Source organism: Cynocephalus volans, chromosome 16, assembly GCF_027409185.1.
Source record: "Cynocephalus volans isolate mCynVol1 chromosome 16, mCynVol1.pri, whole genome shotgun sequence".
NCBI lineage: Eukaryota > Metazoa > Chordata > Mammalia > Dermoptera > Cynocephalidae > Cynocephalus > Cynocephalus volans.
In genome coordinates, this window is record NC_084475.1 from 62,903,608 (window position 1) to 62,926,480 (window position 22,873).

At 44.1% G+C, this 22,873-nt stretch overlaps 2 protein-coding genes across 2 annotated transcripts; both read right to left on the reverse strand.

Annotated features, from left to right (window-relative positions):
- Positions 1 to 10,163: 10,163 nt before the first annotated feature.
- Positions 10,164 to 10,733, reverse strand: LOC134364797 (interferon alpha-4-like). Its single transcript, XM_063080959.1, has one exon. The coding sequence runs from the start codon at positions 10,731 to 10,733 to the stop codon at positions 10,164 to 10,166; it is 570 nt and encodes a 189-aa protein (XP_062937029.1).
- Positions 10,734 to 20,887: 10,154 nt separating this feature from the next.
- On the reverse strand, positions 20,888 to 21,457 carry LOC134364791 (interferon alpha-4-like). Its single transcript, XM_063080953.1, has one exon. The coding sequence runs from the start codon at positions 21,455 to 21,457 to the stop codon at positions 20,888 to 20,890; it is 570 nt and encodes a 189-aa protein (XP_062937023.1).
- Positions 21,458 to 22,873: the final 1,416 nt, after the last annotated feature.

The following is a 22,873-nucleotide window of genomic DNA, read 5'->3' on the forward strand; positions in this document are numbered from 1 at the left end:
TGGGGATCTCGCAGATGCTGCTGGCCTGGCTGAGATGGGCGACTCTGAGCCTTAGCCGCTAGGTTCTCTGAAGAGCTTGCTTTGTGCATGTGTCTTAAATAGGGAACACACTAGTTTCCATTTTTTGGATGCCCGTGTCTTCCTTTCTACTTCTGTTTTTGCTTTCTTTATGCACTCTCTACATACTTTGAGAGCAGCGTTTCTCCACCTTTTTCTTTTCTCTTTTATTTCTTTCATGGTGGCCTGCTCATCCCTTTCCTCCAGAGCCTGGTTAAATTGTTTTTTCCGAATTGACCCTCCTGTGATAAGCTACAAAGGCGGGGGTATATCGTGCAATTATTTACGGACCGTATCTGTAGCTCAGGTTTATACGTAGAAAAGAAAGTGTGAGGTTAACTTTTTGCATTCAATGCATGTTTAAGAAGGTCTCTATAAAAATTTTAAGCCAAGACTTAAGTTTCAAAGTTATTGATTTGACTTGGCTTTATAAGTTTATTTGCTGAGCTCCTTTTTGTGTCATCTATTGACTTATATAAATTGTAATGAGTCAAATTTCACATGCAAATTCATGTTACAAAAATACACAATACCAATGTAATGACATACTTAAATATCTTTCAAAACTGCTAAAAATTATCTATCAATTCAATTATTTTCTTCCCATTAATTTCTAGTGTACCTAACTTTAAATTTTGTTCCATACGATAGAATACATTGTCACTGTGCCACCTCCCGGATGTTCCCCCAGGTGCGGTCAACTTTTATTTCTTTTTAGCACTCGACTTCATTATTGATGTGGCGAATAACTTTAGCAGAGCCACATAATAAAGCACAAATTCTTTGCATTTAATTCTCAAAGCCATTAACTCATTCAGTAGCACTCAGGAGCAAACCTCAGCTCCATCCACGAGACAGCCAAAGGCAGTCCATATGTATTCGTGTGGAGGCCACATCTCGAGACATGATTTTGAGATCAAGCGATCGTCTATTCACCGTAGGCTTGTATTGCTCATGCTGCATATGCTCTGTGGATCTTCCGAGAACTCAATGTCAATGCTTCTTGATACACAAGAAAACCCGAGGGAAATAAAAATTAGTAATAAGGGACAGGTTTTCTTAGATTTGGGCTTTGGAGAACCACAAATTATTGTAATGACTAAGATTTGTTAACACCTCTAGGAACTAATTTTCACACTTTTGGGAGCAATACCATCCCAAGAAGAATGCACGATGGAGAGAACATCAATTTTATTTAAAAAGAAAATTTTGTTTTGCACCGAAGTTCAAATTTCCAACCAAACATCAGTCGGAGATTCCAATTCTAATGGAATCTTATTAAACCAAAGGAAGCCATCTTTGTCATAAATGGCAACAATGGGATGTAGGTGTGATGAAAATAAATGGCTGTTCAATTGTTGTGTACCGCTGGCGAGACACCAGAGATCTTTCTTTCCCATTTCCTTTTACATAGAAAGGAAAGTTGCTGCATTTTCCCTCCCAAGGAATGGGAATACCAAGAAAGCCAATATATGTACCTCAGTGTGATCAAACGTCACAAGGAAAGCAATATCCCACTGCAAAGGACACGACGAAGGATAATTTAGCTAAATTGAGCCCAGCCAAGGGGCAGATGAGGGGATGCGGCAGAGCAGAAGAAAAGTGGTGGAAGGGACGCAGGTCAAAGGTAGCAAACGGGCATGGGCTCCAGGAAAAGCAATCACTGCTGGTCCAGGGGTTGGTTTCAGCTTTGCTGGATCCAGCTTTCAAGAGAGTCAAGGGAGACACAACAACCACAAGAGTTTGCACACAGAAAAGGCAAACTTGTGAGAGTGCAATATGCTCTCTGGATAACGGGGAAGCGAGAAATGCATCCCTTGTTTTCTCCTTGTGGATAAATGGACTCAGAAGTTGACTCATCGTCTTGTCATGTCTCCAGCAAGAAGCAAGGGAATTCACAATTTCAAAGGACACCCCTTCTTTACACATGGCTATATTATTTCTCCTAGCTGTCAGAGATGATGTCTTTATTACACTGAACCTTCGAATGAACTTCGTCCTAAGAATATAGGTCGCCATGAGTCCGTAAGTTACTCTTGGCCAGAGGAGTCGTCTTATGCGGTCTTGTTTCCTGGGCATCTTAGCCTAGTTCCTATCATTTCCGGAGCTCAGTCAATATTTATGAAAGGAATAATCATTATAATAACAGTGGAAAGAATAATACCAATACATACTGGAGACATGAATTGGGAAGACAATAGATCTAAAGAATTTGTAAGCTCTTCCCGCTTCATGCAGGGAAATTGTAATGGAAGATTTTGTGACGATTTAAAAAACAAAACACAAACACTTGATTGTAGAGATGCTTTCTTCCCATTTGTAGTTTTAATATTTAGAACCTCAGGATGTGCCACAGGGCCTGGTTGCAAATGGAAGACCCACCTTCCACTTTTACTTCAGTGCCCCTCAAGGAAGCGCAACGCCTTGCCTGATCGCACATTCCTTGTCTTTTCCGATAATACGGAGACGATGTGAATGTTACAATGTGTTTGGGGACCTTGTCCCTATACACTTGTCTGTTTTTCAATTTTGGCCTGTGCCTTTGGGAATCACTTAACTCTTTCCAAGATTCAGTCAGTGTCGCTGTGAACTTTAATGAATGACATCCGTGTCGTTTTCCCTGAGTCTAAATTGTGGAATCAGAGTTGGCATCAGATTTTGAAATAAACTGTGCCTAGCAAGAATGCCAGTTAATTTTCTCTTACAAATACTGTTAGTACGCACAGTGTGAAAATAAAGAGTGGTCTTATTCAAAGAACATATATTCTCTTCTCACTAATCCCCCAGTCGGACTCTCTTTCCCCTCTCCTTTGCACTTAGGTATCCGACGAGCATGAATCCAGGCTGAGTAAATACGGGTGGAAGTGATGTTCACCCTGTGCAGCATGGGTCCTTCAAAGCATCCTACAAGTGATCCACCATATAATTTTTTCCATATCGACTGAGCACAGTAGCCTCAAGCGTCGCAAACCTGTTTGAACTTATATGTTGATGATGGCAAAGCTGCAAAATAGTAGGTTGTGAGGTCCCTGAAACCCCGCTCAGAGGAGGCCAACACTGAGCTCTTCTATAAAGGAAAGATAAGTTTGTATTATCATCTAACTACTGGTGGTTTTCTTTTGTTCTGTTACAGGAGCGAGCATCAACTTGACTGACAAATGCCCTTCACCAAATTCTAGACTGAAGAACCATGTCTGTAAACAATTAAACTTCCAACTTCGGAAACAACAAGCACCACTCAAGAATTGAAACAGATAATGAAAATTATAAATCATGACAGTATTTATTTAGGACAAGACACCATGTTATTCTCTCTAATCATTCTACTGTAAATTCACGATGTAGAACGTATGTTTTACATAATCCCATGATTTAGGATTCAGATGTTTTTCAGCTGGTGCAAATGTGTGAGTTTAGCTTGCTTTGGGGGGCCTGGTAAACAATCGTGTAATTGGTTAGGGAGGGTCCTGAGTATAACTTCTACGTCATTTCCTGACGTTGCTCTGAAGGCGGTGAATGAGGACTAAGCGCACTTCAATTTCCACTCTGACCACCTCCCAGGCACAGGGGCTGTATTTCTTTTCCCTCAGATAACCAATCATTTCTTGGAAATACTTCCGAACGTCATTTCCCAAATCAGGACAAGAGAGAGTTTCTCCATTTGTCATCTGCACTTGTCGCAGGCTCTTCTCAAGGCTGAAGAGTAGTTTATCGAGGAGGATCGCATCCCAAGCAGCATGGCTGTTCTCTCTTTTGAGGAGGCTGAGGATCTGCTGGAGCATCTGACCACGGAAACAGGTGGCATGTGTCTTCTGGATTGGGGTGATATTTTCTCCTGTCCAAGGAAAATTGAAGTTCTTCCTGTCCTTGAAGCATGAGTGAGATGGGATCTTTTTCATCCGTCTCACTAGCATGATGGCTTGCCGGTTTTCCAGGCCATGGCTGGAAGGCATGCCCCAGACAGATGAGCAGGCAGGGACGGAGCAGAGCACCACTCCCGCCATGAGCAGGCAGATGTGGACCATTGAGAATTTCAGTGATTCTCGAGGCGGCCGCGAGAGGGCGCGCGAACGGCCTTTTCTGAGCCTCCGGTTCCGGAAACGCGGACGGACTCGGCCGCTTTTGGTTTCAGAGGGTGCCACAGCCCGAGAGAGCAGACGTCGCCGCTTGTCGCGCCGAACCGGTGCTGCTTAAATAGTGTGGAGAACATTTTCCTCCGATGGCTGCGGAGAGAGCTCCGCCGCGGCTTGGCGCGACCCAGTTTTCTTCGGTGAGGGCCGTGAGTGTCTGAGCTGCTCCCTGTGCTCGGGGCTTTCTTTCGCGTAGAAGCCGCAGCGAGACTGAGTTTGACGGGGAAACCCATTGAGTCGGGACCCGAGGGCTCGCGACCGCACGGGCTGTGATGGTCACAGATTCCGCAGGAGTGGGGGACGCGAGGCCGGGACAGCCTGGGAAAGGGGAGCCGGGTAGACAGCGGGTCCGGGAGCAGCCCGAGTGCGGGAGCCTCGGGCGAGTGAGCGGGGACGACGGCGGTGATACCGCCGGGACCGTGACTGGGGCCGGGACCGGGGCCGGGGCCGGGAACAGGGACGGAGCCGGGGCCGGGGCCGGGGCCGGGACCGGGGCCGGGGCCGGGGCTGGGGCCGGGAACAGGGATGGAGTCGGGGCCGGGGCCGGGGCCGGGGCCGGGAGGAGGGACGTGCGCCCCCCTGTGGGGTCGTCGGAGTTTTCAGTGGCCCATGTTTCTGAGTCAGGACGTTCAAGTCTTTGAAAAAAGGAATCTAGGCAAATTAAAGCGGCATTATTTGATTTAGATCGTTTTTATGTAATTTTACTTTCCTAGCATTAAAGGAGGGAAACTCCACGATATTTGCAAGGTGCTACTTTACTTTTCAACGGACAGAACTGCCATGTTTAGGTTTCTTGTGATTCAGGATTAATCTTCGATCATTGCTCTTTCACCTGAGGTTGCTGAAACTTCTTTCGCAGAACGCCACCGTGACTTGTGTTGCTAGGAAGAAAAAGGAGCAGTGTCGTGTAGGAGCAGTTGAGGGCATTTAGCCGGTCAGAACCTTCAACGCTCTTGGGTGAGAGTGGCATAGAGTGAGTGCAATTTGCCACACTTGATGACCATGCAATTGCCACAGTCTCCCTTCTCCCTGGTGAGACTCTGAGGGATTTGCAAGTGCATGGTCATTTCTGGTCTTTGCTTAAAATTGTATTACTTTGTTTCTCCTGGATAGTTTTTCACTAATTTTCATTTTTCATACGGCATGGAAATATCATTTGTGTCGATTCCTTAGATTGCGGCCTCCTTAAATTTTTGGCTTGAGGAAAGTACTCCCTAATTCCAGCCCAGGAAACAGCTTTTGAATTAGTATTGTGATTATCCGTGGTTGAAAATCAAGGAATGTCCACTCACCCTCCCTTCAAAAAAAGCCCCAATACAAATAACTTATATATTTAAATGCATTTTATATATGCTTAAAATTATATATATTTTATATGCATAGGTAATTATATGTCAATGTAAATACTTTGTTTATATTATATGTAAAGATAATTATACATACAGTATTACATATTATCTAATATTTATATATTTATAATGTTGGATTATATATGTATATACAGTTAGATTCATAGGTATACTTATGTTTACATATATTTACATATATATTATTTTTGAATAAGAAGAAAATAGATATACTACATGTATTTTTATACAATATATATACTCCGTATATTTTTAAACCTTTTTTCTGTCCTTTCCAATTTTCTTTTTTTAGATCCCTGCTTCAAAATATATCACCAAACGTGGGTGAAACTGACTGACTGTGAAGGACAGATTAGTATTTCGTTTGTAAACTGTTCACAGAGCAGCCATTTTCTGTCACTCGACTTCCTGCCACACCGGTTCCCCGGAAGGTGCTTCAAGGGTGCTGGGCAGTTTCTCTTCTGCACCAGGCACTGCTCTAACACTGGCAGCCTGGGCTCTGCTCCTGCATAGGCCTGCAGACGGTCCCCCTCGTGGAGTTTCCATTTGAGAGGCACCAATGTGACTGGCCCTGAGCGTGTCAAGGGAGCTGCACTGAAAGCTTCTCTTGGCTTGACTCGGTTGAATGCAGACTCTACAGAGGATTACGATATTTGTTATATCAATACTCACGGTAACTATTTTTTTACTATGTTCAGATTCTCAGCAAGTAACTTGCAAGTTTATGTGATTTAATCTCTCCAATTTCCACTGGAAAACTAGTACTGACAACTACTAAAGTTTTCTCACAGTTTCCCTGTCTCAGTTATAACTGGATCCACATTGCCAAGCATGTTATCACTCATGTATATGCAGTCAACACATTACTGGTGACAGACGAAGAGAACTAATGAATTAATGCCTCAGCTCTATGCTGCTATTATCTATCGATTATGTCGGAAAATATGAGCTATGGCTCCTGTGAAGAAAGGTGGAAGACATCAAATCTAGTGAATGAGTCCTTTAATAGGGAAATGCAGACAGAGGAGGCAACTTGTATTTCAGTGCAATCGAAGAAATTTAATAATGCTGTACAGGATCAAATCTCTAAGTGCTAGAATTTGAAAAGAGACATATATTGAGACGTATTTATTTCAACATTGGTTCTCATTTGTATGAATATTTCCTACTGGATTGAGATTTCTTTCATTTTTGATGAACGTGTTGAACTTCCAGTGTAATAACACGAGCGCAGTGTTGAAGTCATGACATTATCTGAGGCTCGTAAATGGAAGACAAAGTGAAAGGAAGTGGAAACAAAACTGGGACAAGCCCAAAAGCTGCAAACCCTGGGCTCGCCGTGTCAGACTCTCACATGCAAGAAGGTGCTGATAGCAGCTGGGTCGATGCCCGACACCTCCATCCCCCCAGTGGCCGCGCTACCTCCTCCCTGGTGCATTGGCCCATTTTGTGTTGCTCTAAGAGAATATCTGAGACTAGGTAATTTGGAAAGAACAGAGGTTTGTTTGTCTTATGATTCTGGGACAGCTGATTCTGGCATGGACCTCAGGCTTCCTCTACTCATGGTGGAAAATGGCAGGCACTGGCGGGTACAAGCAGATCACATGGTGAGAGGAAGCAAGAGAGGCAGGGAGGAGATGCCAGGGTCTTTTATACAACCAGCTCTCCAGGGAACTAATAGAGCAAGATTTCACTAGGGCCCCACTTCCCCCAGGGAGAACATGAATCCATTCATGAGGGATCCGCCCCCCATGACTCAGCTTCCAGCACTGCCACATTGAGGACCAGATTTCCACATGAGTTTCGGTGGGGACAACACATCCAAATTCTATCACCTGGTGACACTGAAGATGATGTGCTCCAGTTCTCTCTGCACCGTTCGCTGTGACCTGACCCAGGTCCGTGACCTGCCAAGGCAGGAGACCGACCGACCACAGTTCTGCACCCAGGTGGGAGAATCTTCCTTTTTTCCCATCCGAAGGAGGAGAACGTATTCAGTTCCCCTGGAGCAGCTGGATGGTGGCAAATTCCAAAAGGCTCAAGCCACCTCTGTTCCCCATGAGATTATCCAACAGATCTCCAACTTCCCCCGCACGAGGGCTGAAATTCCTCACTGGACTCGATGACTCACTAGAGTCTCTGGAGCCCTGTGTGGTGCAGGAGATGGAAGAGACCCTGGGCAGGAGGAGGAAAACATACATTCCGATTTTAAATAGCCTTTCTCGATCATTTTCATGTTTGCTTTTTACTCCTTTGTAAATATCAGGTCTGATTGGTTAATTGTTCCAGAGCCAGTACACGTGCCTCGAAGAAGAGTTCCTCCCAACAGAGCCAGCATCACCTTGGCCAGATTCTCCTTCACGGGGTGGTTGCATAATGAGAGTGCACTTTGGTCATTCTTTCTAGACAGGAAACTTTTCCTCACTTGCTCATGTAGTAACTGTCGGTTTAGTTAACACTAGACGCCACTTGTACACATTGCGTGTCCGCTTGACTGGGTGCACACACTGCGGGAGAGCGCGGGGTGCCGACAGCATGTGAGTGAGCGAGGTGCACTGCCAGACCCTGCGCGTGGGGAGGAAGAGCGCTCACCGGACTCCTGCCCGGACCGTGAACATGACAGCTCAGTCTTGGTTCTGCAATTCTCTCAACTATGCATAAAGTCGTTAAATCCCAGATAGCAAACATGATGTGGCTCCAGAGAGTTTTTGGGCAAAGTGACAGTACAGACTTAACTAGAACAATTTTCTTTTACAGTAAATATAACAATATCCTTTAATGGATGAATGAATAAGGAAACTGTGACATATACATTTAAATACACCCCCCCCTCCCCACAACACAGAGCATGGAATACTACTCTGCCACAAAAAAGAATGACATACTCCCATTTGCAACAACATGGATGAGCCTGGAGAAATTTATGTTGAGTGAAATAAGCAAAGCACAGAGGTATAAATATCACATGTGCTCACTTATGTAAGGAGCTGTGAGAGAAAGAAGGAAGGAAAGAAAGTCCATAGCAGTGTGTTGGACTTGCAGAGGGACAGAGCATTCCATGGGCTACAAAGTGGAGTAAGGGGGTTGAGGGAGGGAGAGGGAGTTCGGGCATTATCGGGTGGGGGACACAGGGTACAAATGCAATTTGTGGTAATGGGCGTGCTGCCAGTAGGAATCTGGCCCTCACATCATGGGCACAAGGGCTGACAATCAGCTTTCTATCTCATGAATATTCATAAACAATATTCTCTGTGTGTGTGTGTGTGTGTGTGTGTGTGTGTGTGTGTGTGTGTCTGTATATATGTATATATAAAAAATGTCTTCTAACCATGAAAAAAGTATGTATTGCAAAATGGGAAAAACTATACACACAAAAAACCCCGCATTCTTTTCCCGATTTCTTCAAATTTCTGTCTTTCCCTCAGGGTCACTAACTTCTTTTCTCTCATTTCACTTCTACCGACTCCAGTATGGTTTCTGCTTATTCGTTCTACAAACCAGATGTCACTAAGGTTGCCAGTACGGTCTATTTTCCAATGTAGTGGGCAGTTTGAGTTCACACCTTCTGTGGAATCTACTGATTCCTCTTCTCAGCACATTTATTGTTTAGAAAAGACATTTACCGTCTTTGTCTCCAAAGGGTGAGTCCTTATAATGGATGGCTATTCCATCTTCTTCATCTGTGGCTCTTCTGTCCACTTCCTTTAAAGTTTGAAGGTCCTTAGAATCCAGACAATGTCTGTTTCTCCCTCTGTCATCTCTTCCCACATGACCAACTTCATTTCTGCACTTTCAGTTGCCATTATGATCCTCCAGGCATTGAATTCCTTGCCAATTGCAAATTCCTGTGTCCAACTAGTGCTGGACATTTGCACTTACATGTCTAGCAATTTGTGGGGCGTATCGGTAATTTTATTTCTATTTCCCGACATGCTTCCATCTACCTTCTGCAGAGAGAATTTTATTGGTTGTTTCATTTTCTCATTATACTGTTTCACATAACTGATATTAAGTATGAGTGTGTTTCTTTTGAGCTCTCTTTCCCTCCAAGAATCAAAGATAGAAGAGAGCATGTTCACATCCATATTCTGAGGGGAACAAACAACCTCTTTTAGGTGAAGTTCATTTTTACCGATAGCTCGAATACACTAATGTTGAGGAGATGAATTGTACCATCTGTCTTTACGTCAGGTTGTAGAGACAGGCTTGGACTTTCTTTTTAAAGAATAAACAAATACAAGCATTTTTCTATAGTAAAAATTTAATGCAGAAAGCAATATAATAGTTTCACAAAATACAAAGAATATATTTTGTTCTATTAAGCACAGTATAAAGGCGTATTGACAAAAACAATTTCAATCTTGTCAACAGTTAGATAAATAAACATTTAAATAAATAAATAGATAGATACATTTGCACGGTCGTCTGTAAGTACCAGTCCCTGCAGGGTTGAACATGACGCTGCTGAACACCCTGAAGGCATCTGACAAACTTGAGGCACTTCATGTCATGATTGTAGCAGAAGTGACAGTCTTGGCGACCGGAGAGCTCAGGAAAGTGCGATAGTGTGTACTCGTCCATGAGAGTCGTTTCCACGTCGGACCAGGTCTCATTGCCTCCTCCCTAATCTTCCCCGCATGTTTATTGATGAAGAGAAGGATCTCACGATTTCTGCTCTCACGACCTCCCAGGCGCAAGGGCTGTGCCTCTTCTCTTTCAGGTAGAGACTGATTCTTTGGAAGTATTTCCTCACGGCCAGTGCGAAGTCCTCGTTCACCAGGGGAGTCTCTTCCACCCCCACCTCCGGCATCAGACAGGCTTCCAGGTCGTCCAGCTGCTGATAGAGTCCAGTGCAGAGTTTGTCCAAGAGGCTCTCATCCCAAGCAGCCGATGAGCCCTCTGTGCAGAAGAGGTTGAAGCTCTGCTGGGTCATCTCATGGAGGACAGAGATGGCTCGGGCCTTCTGCAGCTGGTGGCCATCCAAGTCTTCCTGGGGGAATCCGAAGTCATTTCTGTCCTTCAGGCAGGACAGAGGGGAGATTCTCCTCATTCGTCCCAGGAGTATCAAGGCCCTCCTGGTCCCCAGGCTGTGGGCCTGAGGCAGATCACAGCCCAGAGAGCAGGTCGCCTGGCAGCTGAGCACCAGCAGGGCCATCAGTAAAGGAAAGGGCAAGGCCATTGGGGATCTCGCAGATGCTGCTGGCCTGGCTGAGATGGGCGACTCTGAGCCTTAGCCGCTAGGTTCTCTGAAGAGCTTGCTTTGTGCATGTGTCTTAAATAGGGAACACACTAGTTTCCATTTTTTGGATGCCCGTGTCTTCCTTTCTACTTCTGTTTTTGCTTTCTTTATGCACTCTCTACATACTTTGAGAGCAGCGTTTCTCCACCTTTTTCTTTTCTCTTTTATTTCTTTCATGGTGGCCTGCTCATCCCTTTCCTCCAGAGCCTGGTTAAATTGTTTTTTCCGAATTGACCCTCCTGTGATAAGCTACAAAGGCGGGGGTATATCGTGCAATTATTTACGGACCGTATCTGTAGCTCAGGTTTATACGTAGAAAAGAAAGTGTGAGGTTAACTTTTTGCATTCAATGCATGTTTAAGAAGGTCTCTATAAAAATTTTAAGCCAAGACTTAAGTTTCAAAGTTATTGATTTGACTTGGCTTTATAAGTTTATTTGCTGAGCTCCTTTTTGTGTCATCTATTGACTTATATAAATTGTAATGAGTCAAATTTCACATGCAAATTCATGTTACAAAAATACACAATACCAATGTAATGACATACTTAAATATCTTTCAAAACTGCTAAAAATTATCTATCAATTCAATTATTTTCTTCCCATTAATTTCTAGTGTACCTAACTTTAAATTTTGTTCCATACGATAGAATACATTGTCACTGTGCCACCTCCCGGATGTTCCCCCAGGTGCGGTCAACTTTTATTTCTTTTTAGCACTCGACTTCATTATTGATGTGGCGAATAACTTTAGCAGAGCCACATAATAAAGCACAAATTCTTTGCATTTAATTCTCAAAGCCATTAACTCATTCAGTAGCACTCAGGAGCAAACCTCAGCTCCATCCACGAGACAGCCAAAGGCAGTCCATATGTATTCGTGTGGAGGCCACATCTCGAGACATGATTTTGAGATCAAGCGATCGTCTGTTCACCGTAGGCTTGTATTGCTCATGCTGCATATGCTCTGTGGATCTTCCGAGAACTCAATGTCAATGCTTCTTGATACACAAGAAAACCCGAGGGAAATAAAAATTAGTAATAAGGGACAGGTTTTCTTAGATTTGGGCTTTGGAGAACCACAAATTATTGTAATGACTAAGATTTGTTAACACCTCTAGGAACTAATTTTCACACTTTTGGGAGCAATACCATCCCAAGAAGAATGCACGATGGAGAGAACATCAATTTTATTTAAAAAGAAAATTTTGTTTTGCACCGAAGTTCAAATTTCCAACCAAACATCAGTCGGAGATTCCAATTCTAATGGAATCTTATTAAACCAAAGGAAGCCATCTTTGTCATAAATGGCAACAATGGGATGTAGGTGTGATGAAAATAAATGGCTGTTCAATTGTTGTGTACCGCTGGCGAGACACCAGAGATCTTTCTTTCCCATTTCCTTTTACATAGAAAGGAAAGTTGCTGCATTTTCCCTCCCAAGGAATGGGAATACCAAGAAAGCCAATATATGTACCTCAGTGTGATCAAACGTCACAAGGAAAGCAATATCCCACTGCAAAGGACACGACGAAGGATAATTTAGCTAAATTGAGCCCAGCCAAGGGGCAGATGAGGGGATGCGGCAGAGCAGAAGAAAAGTGGTGGAAGGGACGCAGGTCAAAGGTAGCAAACGGGCATGGGCTCCAGGAAAAGCAATCACTGCTGGTCCAGGGGTTGGTTTCAGCTTTGCTGGATCCAGCTTTCAAGAGAGTCAAGGGAGACACAACAACCACAAGAGTTTGCACACAGAAAAGGCAAACTTGTGAGAGTGCAATATGCTCTCTGGATAACGGGGAAGCGAGAAATGCATCCCTTGTTTTCTCCTTGTGGATAAATGGACTCAGAAGTTGACTCATCGTCTTGTCATGTCTCCAGCAAGAAGCAAGGGAATTCACAATTTCAAAGGACACCCCTTCTTTACACATGGCTATATTATTTCTCCTAGCTGTCAGAGATGATGTCTTTATTACACTGAACCTTCGAATGAACTTCGTCCTAAGAATATAGGTCGCCATGAGTCCGTAAGTTACTCTTGGCCAGAGGAGTCGTCTTATGCGGTCTTGTTTCCTGGGCATCTTAGCCTAGTTCCTATCATTTCCGGAGCTCAGTCAATATTTATGAAAGGAATAATCATTATAATAACAGTGGAAAGAATAATACCAATACATACTGGAGACATGAATTGGGAAGACAATAGATCTAAAGAATTTGTAAGCTCTTCCCGCTTCATGCAGGGAAATTGTAATGGAAGATTTTGTGACGATTTAAAAAACAAAACACAAACACTTGATTGTAGAGATGCTTTCTTCCCATTTGTAGTTTTAATATTTAGAACCTCAGGATGTGCCACAGGGCCTGGTTGCAAATGGAAGACCCACCTTCCACTTTTACTTCAGTGCCCCTCAAGGAAGCGCAACGCCTTGCCTGATCGCACATTCCTTGTCTTTTCCGATAATACGGAGACGATGTGAATGTTACAATGTGTTTGGGGACCTTGTCCCTATACACTTGTCTGTTTTTCAATTTTGGCCTGTGCCTTTGGGAATCACTTAACTCTTTCCAAGATTCAGTCAGTGTCGCTGTGAACTTTAATGAATGACATCCGTGTCGTTTTCCCTGAGTCTAAATTGTGGAATCAGAGTTGGCATCAGATTTTGAAATAAACTGTGCCTAGCAAGAATGCCAGTTAATTTTCTCTTACAAATACTGTTAGTACACACAGTGTGAAAATAAAGAGTGGTCTTATTCAAAGAACATATATTCTCTTCTCACTAATCCCCCAGTCGGACTCTCTTTCCCCTCTCCTTTGCACTTAGGTATCCGACGAGCATGAATCCAGGCTGAGTAAATACGGGTGGAAGTGATGTTCACCCTGTGCAGCATGGGTCCTTCAAAGCATCCTACAAGTGATCCACCATATAATTTTTTCCATATCGACTGAGCACAGTAGCCTCAAGCGTCGCAAACCTGTTTGAACTTATATGTTGATGATGGCAAAGCTGCAAAATAGTAGGTTGTGAGGTCCCTGAAACCCCGCTCAGAGGAGGCCAACACTGAGCTCTTCTATAAAGGAAAGATAAGTTTGTATTATCATCTAACTACTGGTGGTTTTCTTTTGTTCTGTTACAGGAGCGAGCATCAACTTGACTGACAAATGCCCTTCACCAAATTCTAGACTGAAGAACCATGTCTGTAAACAATTAAACTTCCAACTTCGGAAACAACAAGCACCACTCAAGAATTGAAACAGATAATGAAAATTATAAATCATGACAGTATTTATTTAGGACAAGACACCATGTTATTCTCTCTAATCATTCTACTGTAAATTCACGATGTAGAACGTATGTTTTACATAATCCCATGATTTAGGATTCAGATGTTTTTCAGCTGGTGCAAATGTGTGAGTTTAGCTTGCTTTGGGGGGCCTGGTAAACAATCGTGTAATTGGTTAGGGAGGGTCCTGAGTATAACTTCTACGTCATTTCCTGACGTTGCTCTGAAGGCGGTGAATGAGGACTAAGCGCACTTCAATTTCCACTCTGACCACCTCCCAGGCACAGGGGCTGTATTTCTTTTCCCTCAGATAACCAATCATTTCTTGGAAATACTTCCGAACGTCATTTCCCAAATCAGGACAAGAGAGAGTTTCTCCATTTGTCATCTGCACTTGTCGCAGGCTCTTCTCAAGGCTGAAGAGTAGTTTATCGAGGAGGATCGCATCCCAAGCAGCATGGCTGTTCTCTCTTTTGAGGAGGCTGAGGATCTGCTGGAGCATCTGACCACGGAAACAGGTGGCATGTGTCTTCTGGATTGGGGTGATATTTTCTCCTGTCCAAGGAAAATTGAAGTTCTTCCTGTCCTTGAAGCATGAGTGAGATGGGATCTTTTTCATCCGTCTCACTAGCATGATGGCTTGCCGGTTTTCCAGGCCATGGCTGGAAGGCATGCCCCAGACAGATGAGCAGGCAGGGACGGAGCAGAGCACCACTCCCGCCATGAGCAGGCAGATGTGGACCATTGAGAATTTCAGTGATTCTCGAGGCGGCCGCGAGAGGGCGCGCGAACGGCCTTTTCTGAGCCTCCGGTTCCGGAAACGCGGACGGACTCGGCCGCTTTTGGTTTCAGAGGGTGCCACAGCCCGAGAGAGCAGACGTCGCCGCTTGTCGCGCCGAACCGGTGCTGCTTAAATAGTGTGGAGAACATTTTCCTCCGATGGCTGCGGAGAGAGCTCCGCCGCGGCTTGGCGCGACCCAGTTTTCTTCGGTGAGGGCCGTGAGTGTCTGAGCTGCTCCCTGTGCTCGGGGCTTTCTTTCGCGTAGAAGCCGCAGCGAGACTGAGTTTGACGGGGAAACCCATTGAGTCGGGACCCGAGGGCTCGCGACCGCACGGGCTGTGATGGTCACAGATTCCGCAGGAGTGGGGGACGCGAGGCCGGGACAGCCTGGGAAAGGGGAGCCGGGTAGACAGCGGGTCCGGGAGCAGCCCGAGTGCGGGAGCCTCGGGCGAGTGAGCGGGGACGACGGCGGTGATACCGCCGGGACCGTGACTGGGGCCGGGACCGGGGCCGGGGCCGGGAACAGGGACGGAGCCGGGGCCGGGGCCGGGGCCGGGACCGGGGCCGGGGCCGAGGCTGGGGCCGGGAACAGGGATGGAGTCGGGGCCGGGGCCGGGGCCGGGGCCGGGAGGAGGGACGTGCGCCCCCCTGTGGGGTCGTCGGAGTTTTCAGTGGCCCATGTTTCTGAGTCAGGACGTTCAAGTCTTTGAAAAAAGGAATCTAGGCAAATTAAAGCGGCATTATTTGATTTAGATCGTTTTTATGTAATTTTACTTTCCTAGCATTAAAGGAGGGAAACTCCACGATATTTGCAAGGTGCTACTTTACTTTTCAACGGACAGAACTGCCATGTTTAGGTTTCTTGTGATTCAGGATTAATCTTCGATCATTGCTCTTTCACCTGAGGTTGCTGAAACTTCTTTCGCAGAACGCCACCGTGACTTGTGTTGCTAGGAAGAAAAAGGAGCAGTGTCGTGTAGGAGCAGTTGAGGGCATTTAGCCGGTCAGAACCTTCAACGCTCTTGGGTGAGAGTGGCATAGAGTGAGTGCAATTTGCCACACTTGATGACCATGCAATTGCCACAGTCTCCCTTCTCCCTGGTGAGACTCTGAGGGATTTGCAAGTGCACGGTCATTTCTGGTCTTTGCTTAAAATTGTATTACTTTGTTTCTCCTGGATAGTTTTTCACTAATTTTCATTTTTCATACGGCATGGAAATATCATTTGTGTCGATTCCTTAGATTGCGGCCTCCTTAAATTTTTGGCTTGAGGAAAGTACTCCCTAATTCCAGCCCAGGAAACAGCTTTTGAATTAGTATTGTGATTATCCGTGGTTGAAAATCAAGGAATGTCCACTCACCCTCCCTTCAAAAAAAGCCCCAATACAAATAACTTATATATTTAAATGCATTTTATATATGCTTAAAATTATATATATTTTATATGCATAGGTAATTATATGTCAATGTAAATACTTTGTTTATATTATATGTAAAGATAATTATACATACAGTATTACATATTATCTAATATTTATATATTTATAATGTTGGATTATATATGTATATACAGTTAGATTCATAGGTATACTTATGTTTACATATATTTACATATATATTATTTTAGAATAAGAAGAAAATAGATATACTACATGTATTTTTATACAATATATATACTCCGTATATTTTTAAACCTTTTTTCTGTCCTTTCCAATTTTCTTTTTTTAGATCCCTGCTTCAAAATATATCACCAAACGTGGGTGAAACTGACTGACTGTGAAGGACAGATTAGTATTTCGTTTGTAAACTGTTCACAGAGCAGCCATTTTCTGTCACTCGACTTCCTGCCACACCGGTTCCCCGGAAGGTGCTTCAAGGGTGCTGGGCAGTTTCTCTTCTGCACCAGGCACTGCTCTAACACTGGCAGCCTGGGCTCTGCTCCTGCACAGGCCTGCAGACGGTCCCCCTCGTGGAGTTTCCATTTGAGAGGCACCAATGTGACTGGCCCTGAGCGTGTCAAGGGAGCTGCACTGAAAGCTTCTCTTGGCTTGACTCGGTTGAATGCAGACTCTACAGAGGATTACGATATTTGTTATATCAATACTCACGGTAACTATTTTTTTACTATGTTCAGATTCTCAGCAAGTAACTTGCAAGTTTATGTGATTTAATCTCTCCAATTTCCACTGGAAAACTAGTACTGACAACTACTAAAGTTTTCTCACAGTTTCCCTGTCTCAGTTATAACTGGATCCACATTGCCAAGCATGTTATCACTCATGTATATGCAGTCAACACATTACTGGTGACAGACGAAGAGAACTAATGAATTAATGCCTCAGCTCTATGCTGCTATTATCTATCGATTATGTCGGAAAATATGAGCTATGGCTCCTGTGAAGAAAGGTGGAAGACATCAAATCTAGTGAATGAGTCCTTTAATAGGGAAATGCAGACAGAGGAGGCAACTTGTATTTCAGTGCAATCGAAGAAATTTAATAATGCTGTACAGGATCAAATCTCTAAGTGCTAGAATTTGAAAAGAGACATATATTGAGACGTATTTATTTCAACATTGGTTTTCATTTGTATGAATATTTCCTACTGGATTGAGATTTCTTTCATTTTTGATGAACGTGTTGAACTTCCAGTGTAATAACACGAGCGCAGTGTTGAAGTCATGACATTATCTGAGGCTCGTAAATGGAAGACAAAGTGAAAGGAAGTGGAAACAAAACTGGGACAAGCCCAAAAGCTGCAAACCCTGGGCTCGCCGTGTCAGACTCTCACATGCAAGAAGGTGCTGATAGCAGCTGGGTCGATGCCCGACACCTCCATCCCCCCAGTGGCCGCGCTACCTCCTCCCTGGTGCATTGGCCCATTTTGTGTTGCTCTAAGAGAATATCTGAGACTAGGTAATTTGGAAAGAACAGAGGTTTGTTTGTCTTATGATTCTGGGACAGCTGATTCTGGCATGGACCTCAGGCTTCCTCTACTCATGGTGGAAAACGGCAGGCACTGGCGGGTACAAGCAGATCACATGGTGAGAGGAAGCAAGAGAGGCAGGGAGGAGATGCCAGGGTCTTTTATACAACCAGCTCTCCAGGGAACTAATAGAGCAAGATTTCACTAGGGCCCCACTTCCCCCAGGGAGAACATGAATCCATTCATGAGGGATCCGCCCCCCATGACTCAGCTTCCAGCACTGCCACATTGAGGACCAGATTTCCACATGAGTTTCGGTGGGGACAACACATCCAAATTCTATCACCTGGTGACACTGAAGATGATGTGCTCCAGTTCTCTCTGCACCGTTCGCTGTGACCTGACCCAGGTCCGTGACCTGCCAAGGCAGGAGACCGACCGACCACAGTTCTGCACCCAGGTGGGAGAATCTTCCTTTTTTCCCATCCGAAGGAGGAGAACGTATTCAGTTCCCCTGGAGCAGCTGGATGGTGGCAAATTCCAAAAGGCTCAAGCCACCTCTGTTCCCCATGAGATTATCCAACAGATCTCCAACTTCCCCCGCACGAGGGCTGAAATTCCTCACTGGACTCGATGACTCACTAGAGTCTCTGGAGCCCTGTGTGGTGCAGGAGATGGAAGAGACCCTGGGCAGGAGGAGGAAAACATACATTCCGATTTTAAATAGCCTTTCTCGATCATTTTCATGTTTGCTTTTTACTCCTTTGTAAATATCAGGTCTGATTGGTTAATTGTTCCAGAGCCAGTACACGTGCCTCGAAGAAGAGTTCCTCCCAACAGAGCCAGCATCACCTTGGCCAGATTCTCCTTCACGGGGTGGTTGCATAATGAGAGTGCACTTTGGTCATTCTTTCTAGACAGGAAACTTTTCCTCACTTGCTCATGTAGTAACTGTCGGTTTAGTTAACACTAGACGCCACTTGTACACATTGCGTGTCCGCTTGACTGGGTGCACACACTGCGGGAGAGCGCGGGGTGCCGACAGCATGTGAGTGAGCGAGGTGCACTGCCAGACCCTGCGCGTGGGGAGGAAGAGCGCTCACCGGACTCCTGCCCGGACCGTGAACATGACAGCTCAGTCTTGGTTCTGCAATTCTCTCAACTATGCATAAAGTCGTTAAATCCCGGATAGCAAACATGATGTGGCTCCAGAGAGTTTTTGGGCAAAGTGACAGTACAGACTTAACTAGAACAATTTTCTTTTACAGTAAATATAACAATATCCTTTAATGGATGAATGAATAAGGAAACTGTGACATATACATTTAAATACACCCCCCCCCTCCCCACAACACAGAGCATGGAATACTACTCTGCCACAAAAAAGAATGACATACTCCCATTTGCAACAACATGGATGAGCCTGGAGAAATTTATGTTGAGTGAAATAAGCAAAGCACAGAGGTATAAATATCACATGTGCTCACTTATGTAAGGAGCTGTGAGAGAAAGAAGGAAGGAAAGAAAGTCCATAGCAGTGTGTTGGACTTGCAGAGGGACAGAGCATTCCATGGGCTACAAAGTGGAGTAAGGGGGTTGAGGGAGGGAGAGGGAGTTCGGGCATTATCGGGTGGGGGACACAGGGTACAAATGCAATTTGTGGTAATGGGCGTGCTGCCAGTAGGAATCTGGCCCTCACATCATGGGCACAAGGGCTGACAATCAGCTTTCTATCTCATGAATATTCATAAATAATATTCTCTCTCTCTGTGTGTGTGTGTGTGTGTGTGTGTGTCTGTATATATGTATATATAAAAAATGTCTTCTAACCATGAAAAAAGTATGTATTGCAAAATGGGAAAAACTATACACACAAAAAACCCCGCATTCTTTTCCCGATTTCTTCAAATTTCTGTCTTTCCCACAGGGTCACTAACTTCTTTTCTCTCATTTCACTTCTACCGACTCCAGTATGGTTTCTGCTTATTCGTTCTACAAACCAAATGTCACTAAGGTTGCCAGTACGGTCTATTTTCCAATGTAGTGGGCAGTTTGAGTTCACACCTTCTGTGGAATCTACTGATTCCTCTTCTCAGCACATTTATTGTTTAGAAAAGACATTTATCGTCTTTGTCTCCAAAGGGTGAGTCCTTATAATGGATGGCTATTCCATCTTCTTCATCTGTGGCTCTTCTGTCCACTTCCTTTAAAGTTTGAAGGTCCTTAGGATCCAGACAATGTCTGTTTCTCCCTCTGTCATCTCTTCCCACATGACCAACTTCATTTCTGCACTTTCAGTTGCCATTATGATCCTCCAGGCATTGAATTCCTTGCCAATTGCAAATTCCTGTGTCCAACTAGTGCTGGACATTTGCACTTACATGTCTAGCAATTTGTGGGGCGTATCGGTAATTTTATTTCTATTTCCTGACATGCTTCCATCTACCTTCTGCAGAGAGAATTTTATTGGTTGTTTCATTTTCTCATTATACTGTTTCACATAACTGATATTAAGTATGAGTGTGTTTCTTTTGAGCTCTCTTTCCCTCCAAGAATCAAAGATAGAAGAGAGCATGTTCACATCCATATTCTGAGGGGAACAAACAACCTCTTTTAGGTGAAGTTCATTTTTACCGATAGCTCGAATACACTAATGTTGAGGAGATGAATTGTACCATCTGTCTTTACGTCAGGTTGTAGAGACAGGCTTGGACTTTCTTTTTAAAGAATAAACAAATACAAGCATTTTTCTATAGTAAAAATTTAATGCAGAAAGCAATATAATAGTTTCACAAAATACAAAGAATATATTTTGTTCTATTAAGCACAGTATAAAGGCGTATTGACAAAAACAATTTCAATCTTGTCAACAGTTAGATAAATAAACATTTAAATAAATAAATAGATAGATACATTTGCACGGTCGTCTGTAAGTACCAGTCCCTGCAGGGTTGAACATGACGCTGCTGAACACCCTGAAGGCATCTGACAAACTTGAGGCACTTCATGTCATGATTGTAGCAGAAGTGACAGTCTTGGCGACCGGAGAGCTCAGGAAAGTGCGATAGTGTGTACTCGTCCATGAGAGTCGTTTCCACGTCGGACCAGGTCTCATTGCCTCCTCCCTAATCTTCCCCGCATGTTTATTGATGAAGAGAAGGATCTCACGATTTCTGCTCTCACGACCTCCCAGGCGCAAGGGCTGTGCCTCTTCTCTTTCAGGTAGAGACTGATTCTTTGGAAGTATTTCCTCACGGCCAGTGCGAAGTCCTCGTTCACCAGGGGAGTCTCTTCCACCCCCACCTCCGGCATCAGACAGGCTTCCAGGTCGTCCAGCTGCTGATAGAGTCCAGTGCAGAGTTTGTCCAAGAGGCTCTCATCCCAAGCAGCCGATGAGCCCTCTGTGCAGAAGAGGTTGAAGCTCTGCTGGGTCATCTCATGGAGGACAGAGATGGCTCGGGCCTTCTGCAGCTGGTGGCCATCCAAGTCTTCCTGGGGGAATCCGAAGTCATTTCTGTCCTTCAGGCAGGACAGAGGGGAGATTCTCCTCATTCGTCCCAGGAGTATCAAGGCCCTCCTGGTCCCCAGGCTGTGGGCCTGAGGCAGATCACAGCCCAGAGAGCAGGTCGCCTGGCAGCTGAGCACCAGCAGGGCCATCAGTAAAGGAAAGGGCAAGGCCATTGGGGATCTCGCAGATGCTGCTGGCCTGGCTGAGATGGGCGACTCTGAGCCTTAGCCGCTAGGTTCTCTGAAGAGCTTGCTTTGTGCATGTGTCTTAAATAGGGAACACACTAGTTTCCATTTTTTGGATGCCCGTGTCTTCCTTTCTACTTCTGTTTTTGCTTTCTTTATGCACTCTCTACATACTTTGAGAGCAGCGTTTCTCCACCTTTTTCTTTTCTCTTTTATTTCTTTCATGGTGGCCTGCTCATCCCTTTTCTCCAGAGCCTGGTTAAATTGTTTTTTCCGAATTGACCCTCCTGTGATAAGCTACAAAGGCGGGGGTATATCGTGCAATTATTTACGGACCGTATCTGTAGCTCAGGTTTATACGTAGAAAAGAAAGTGTGAGGTTAACTTTTTGCATTCAATGCATGTTTAAGAAGGTCTCTATAAAAATTTTAAGCCAAGACTTAAGTTTCAAAGTTATTGATTTGACTTGGCTTTATAAGTTTATTTGCTGAGCTCCTTTTTGTGTCATCTATTGACTTATATAAATTGTAATGAGTCAAATTTCACATGCAAATTCATGTTACAAAAATACACAATACCAATGTAATGACATACTTAAATATCTTTCAAAACTGCTAAAAATTATCTATCAATTCAATTATTTTCTTCCCATTAATTTCTAGTGTACCTAACTTTAAATTTTGTTCCATACGATAGAATACATTGTCACTGTGCCACCTCCCGGATGTTCCCCCAGGTGCGGTCAACTTTTATTTCTTTTTAGCACTCGACTTCATTATTGATGTGGCGAATAACTTTAGCAGAGCCACATAATAAAGCACAAATTCTTTGCATTTAATTCTCAAAGCCATTAACTCATTCAGTAGCACTCAGGAGCAAACCTCAGCTCCATCCACGAGACAGCCAAAGGCAGTCCATATGTATTCGTGTGGAGGCCACATCTCGAGACATGATTTTGAGATCAAGCGATCGTCTGTTCACCGTAGGCTTGTATTGCTCATGCTGCCTATGCTCTGTGGATCTTCCGAGAACTCAATGTCAATGCTTCTTGATACACAAGAAAACCCGAGGGAAATAAAAATTAGTAATAAGGGACAGGTTTTCTTAGATTTGGGCTTTGGAGAACCACAAATTATTGTAATGACTAAGATTTGTTAACACCTCTAGGAACTAATTTTCACACTTTTGGGAGCAATACCATCCCAAGAAGAATGCACGATGGAGAGAACATCAATTTTATTTAAAAAGAAAATTTTGTTTTGCACCGAAGTTCAAATTTCCAACCAAACATCAGTCGGAGATTCCAATTCTAATGGAATCTTATTAAACCAAAGGAAGCCATCTTTGTCATAAATGGCAACAATGGGATGTAGGTGTGATGAAAATAAATGGCTGTTCAATTGT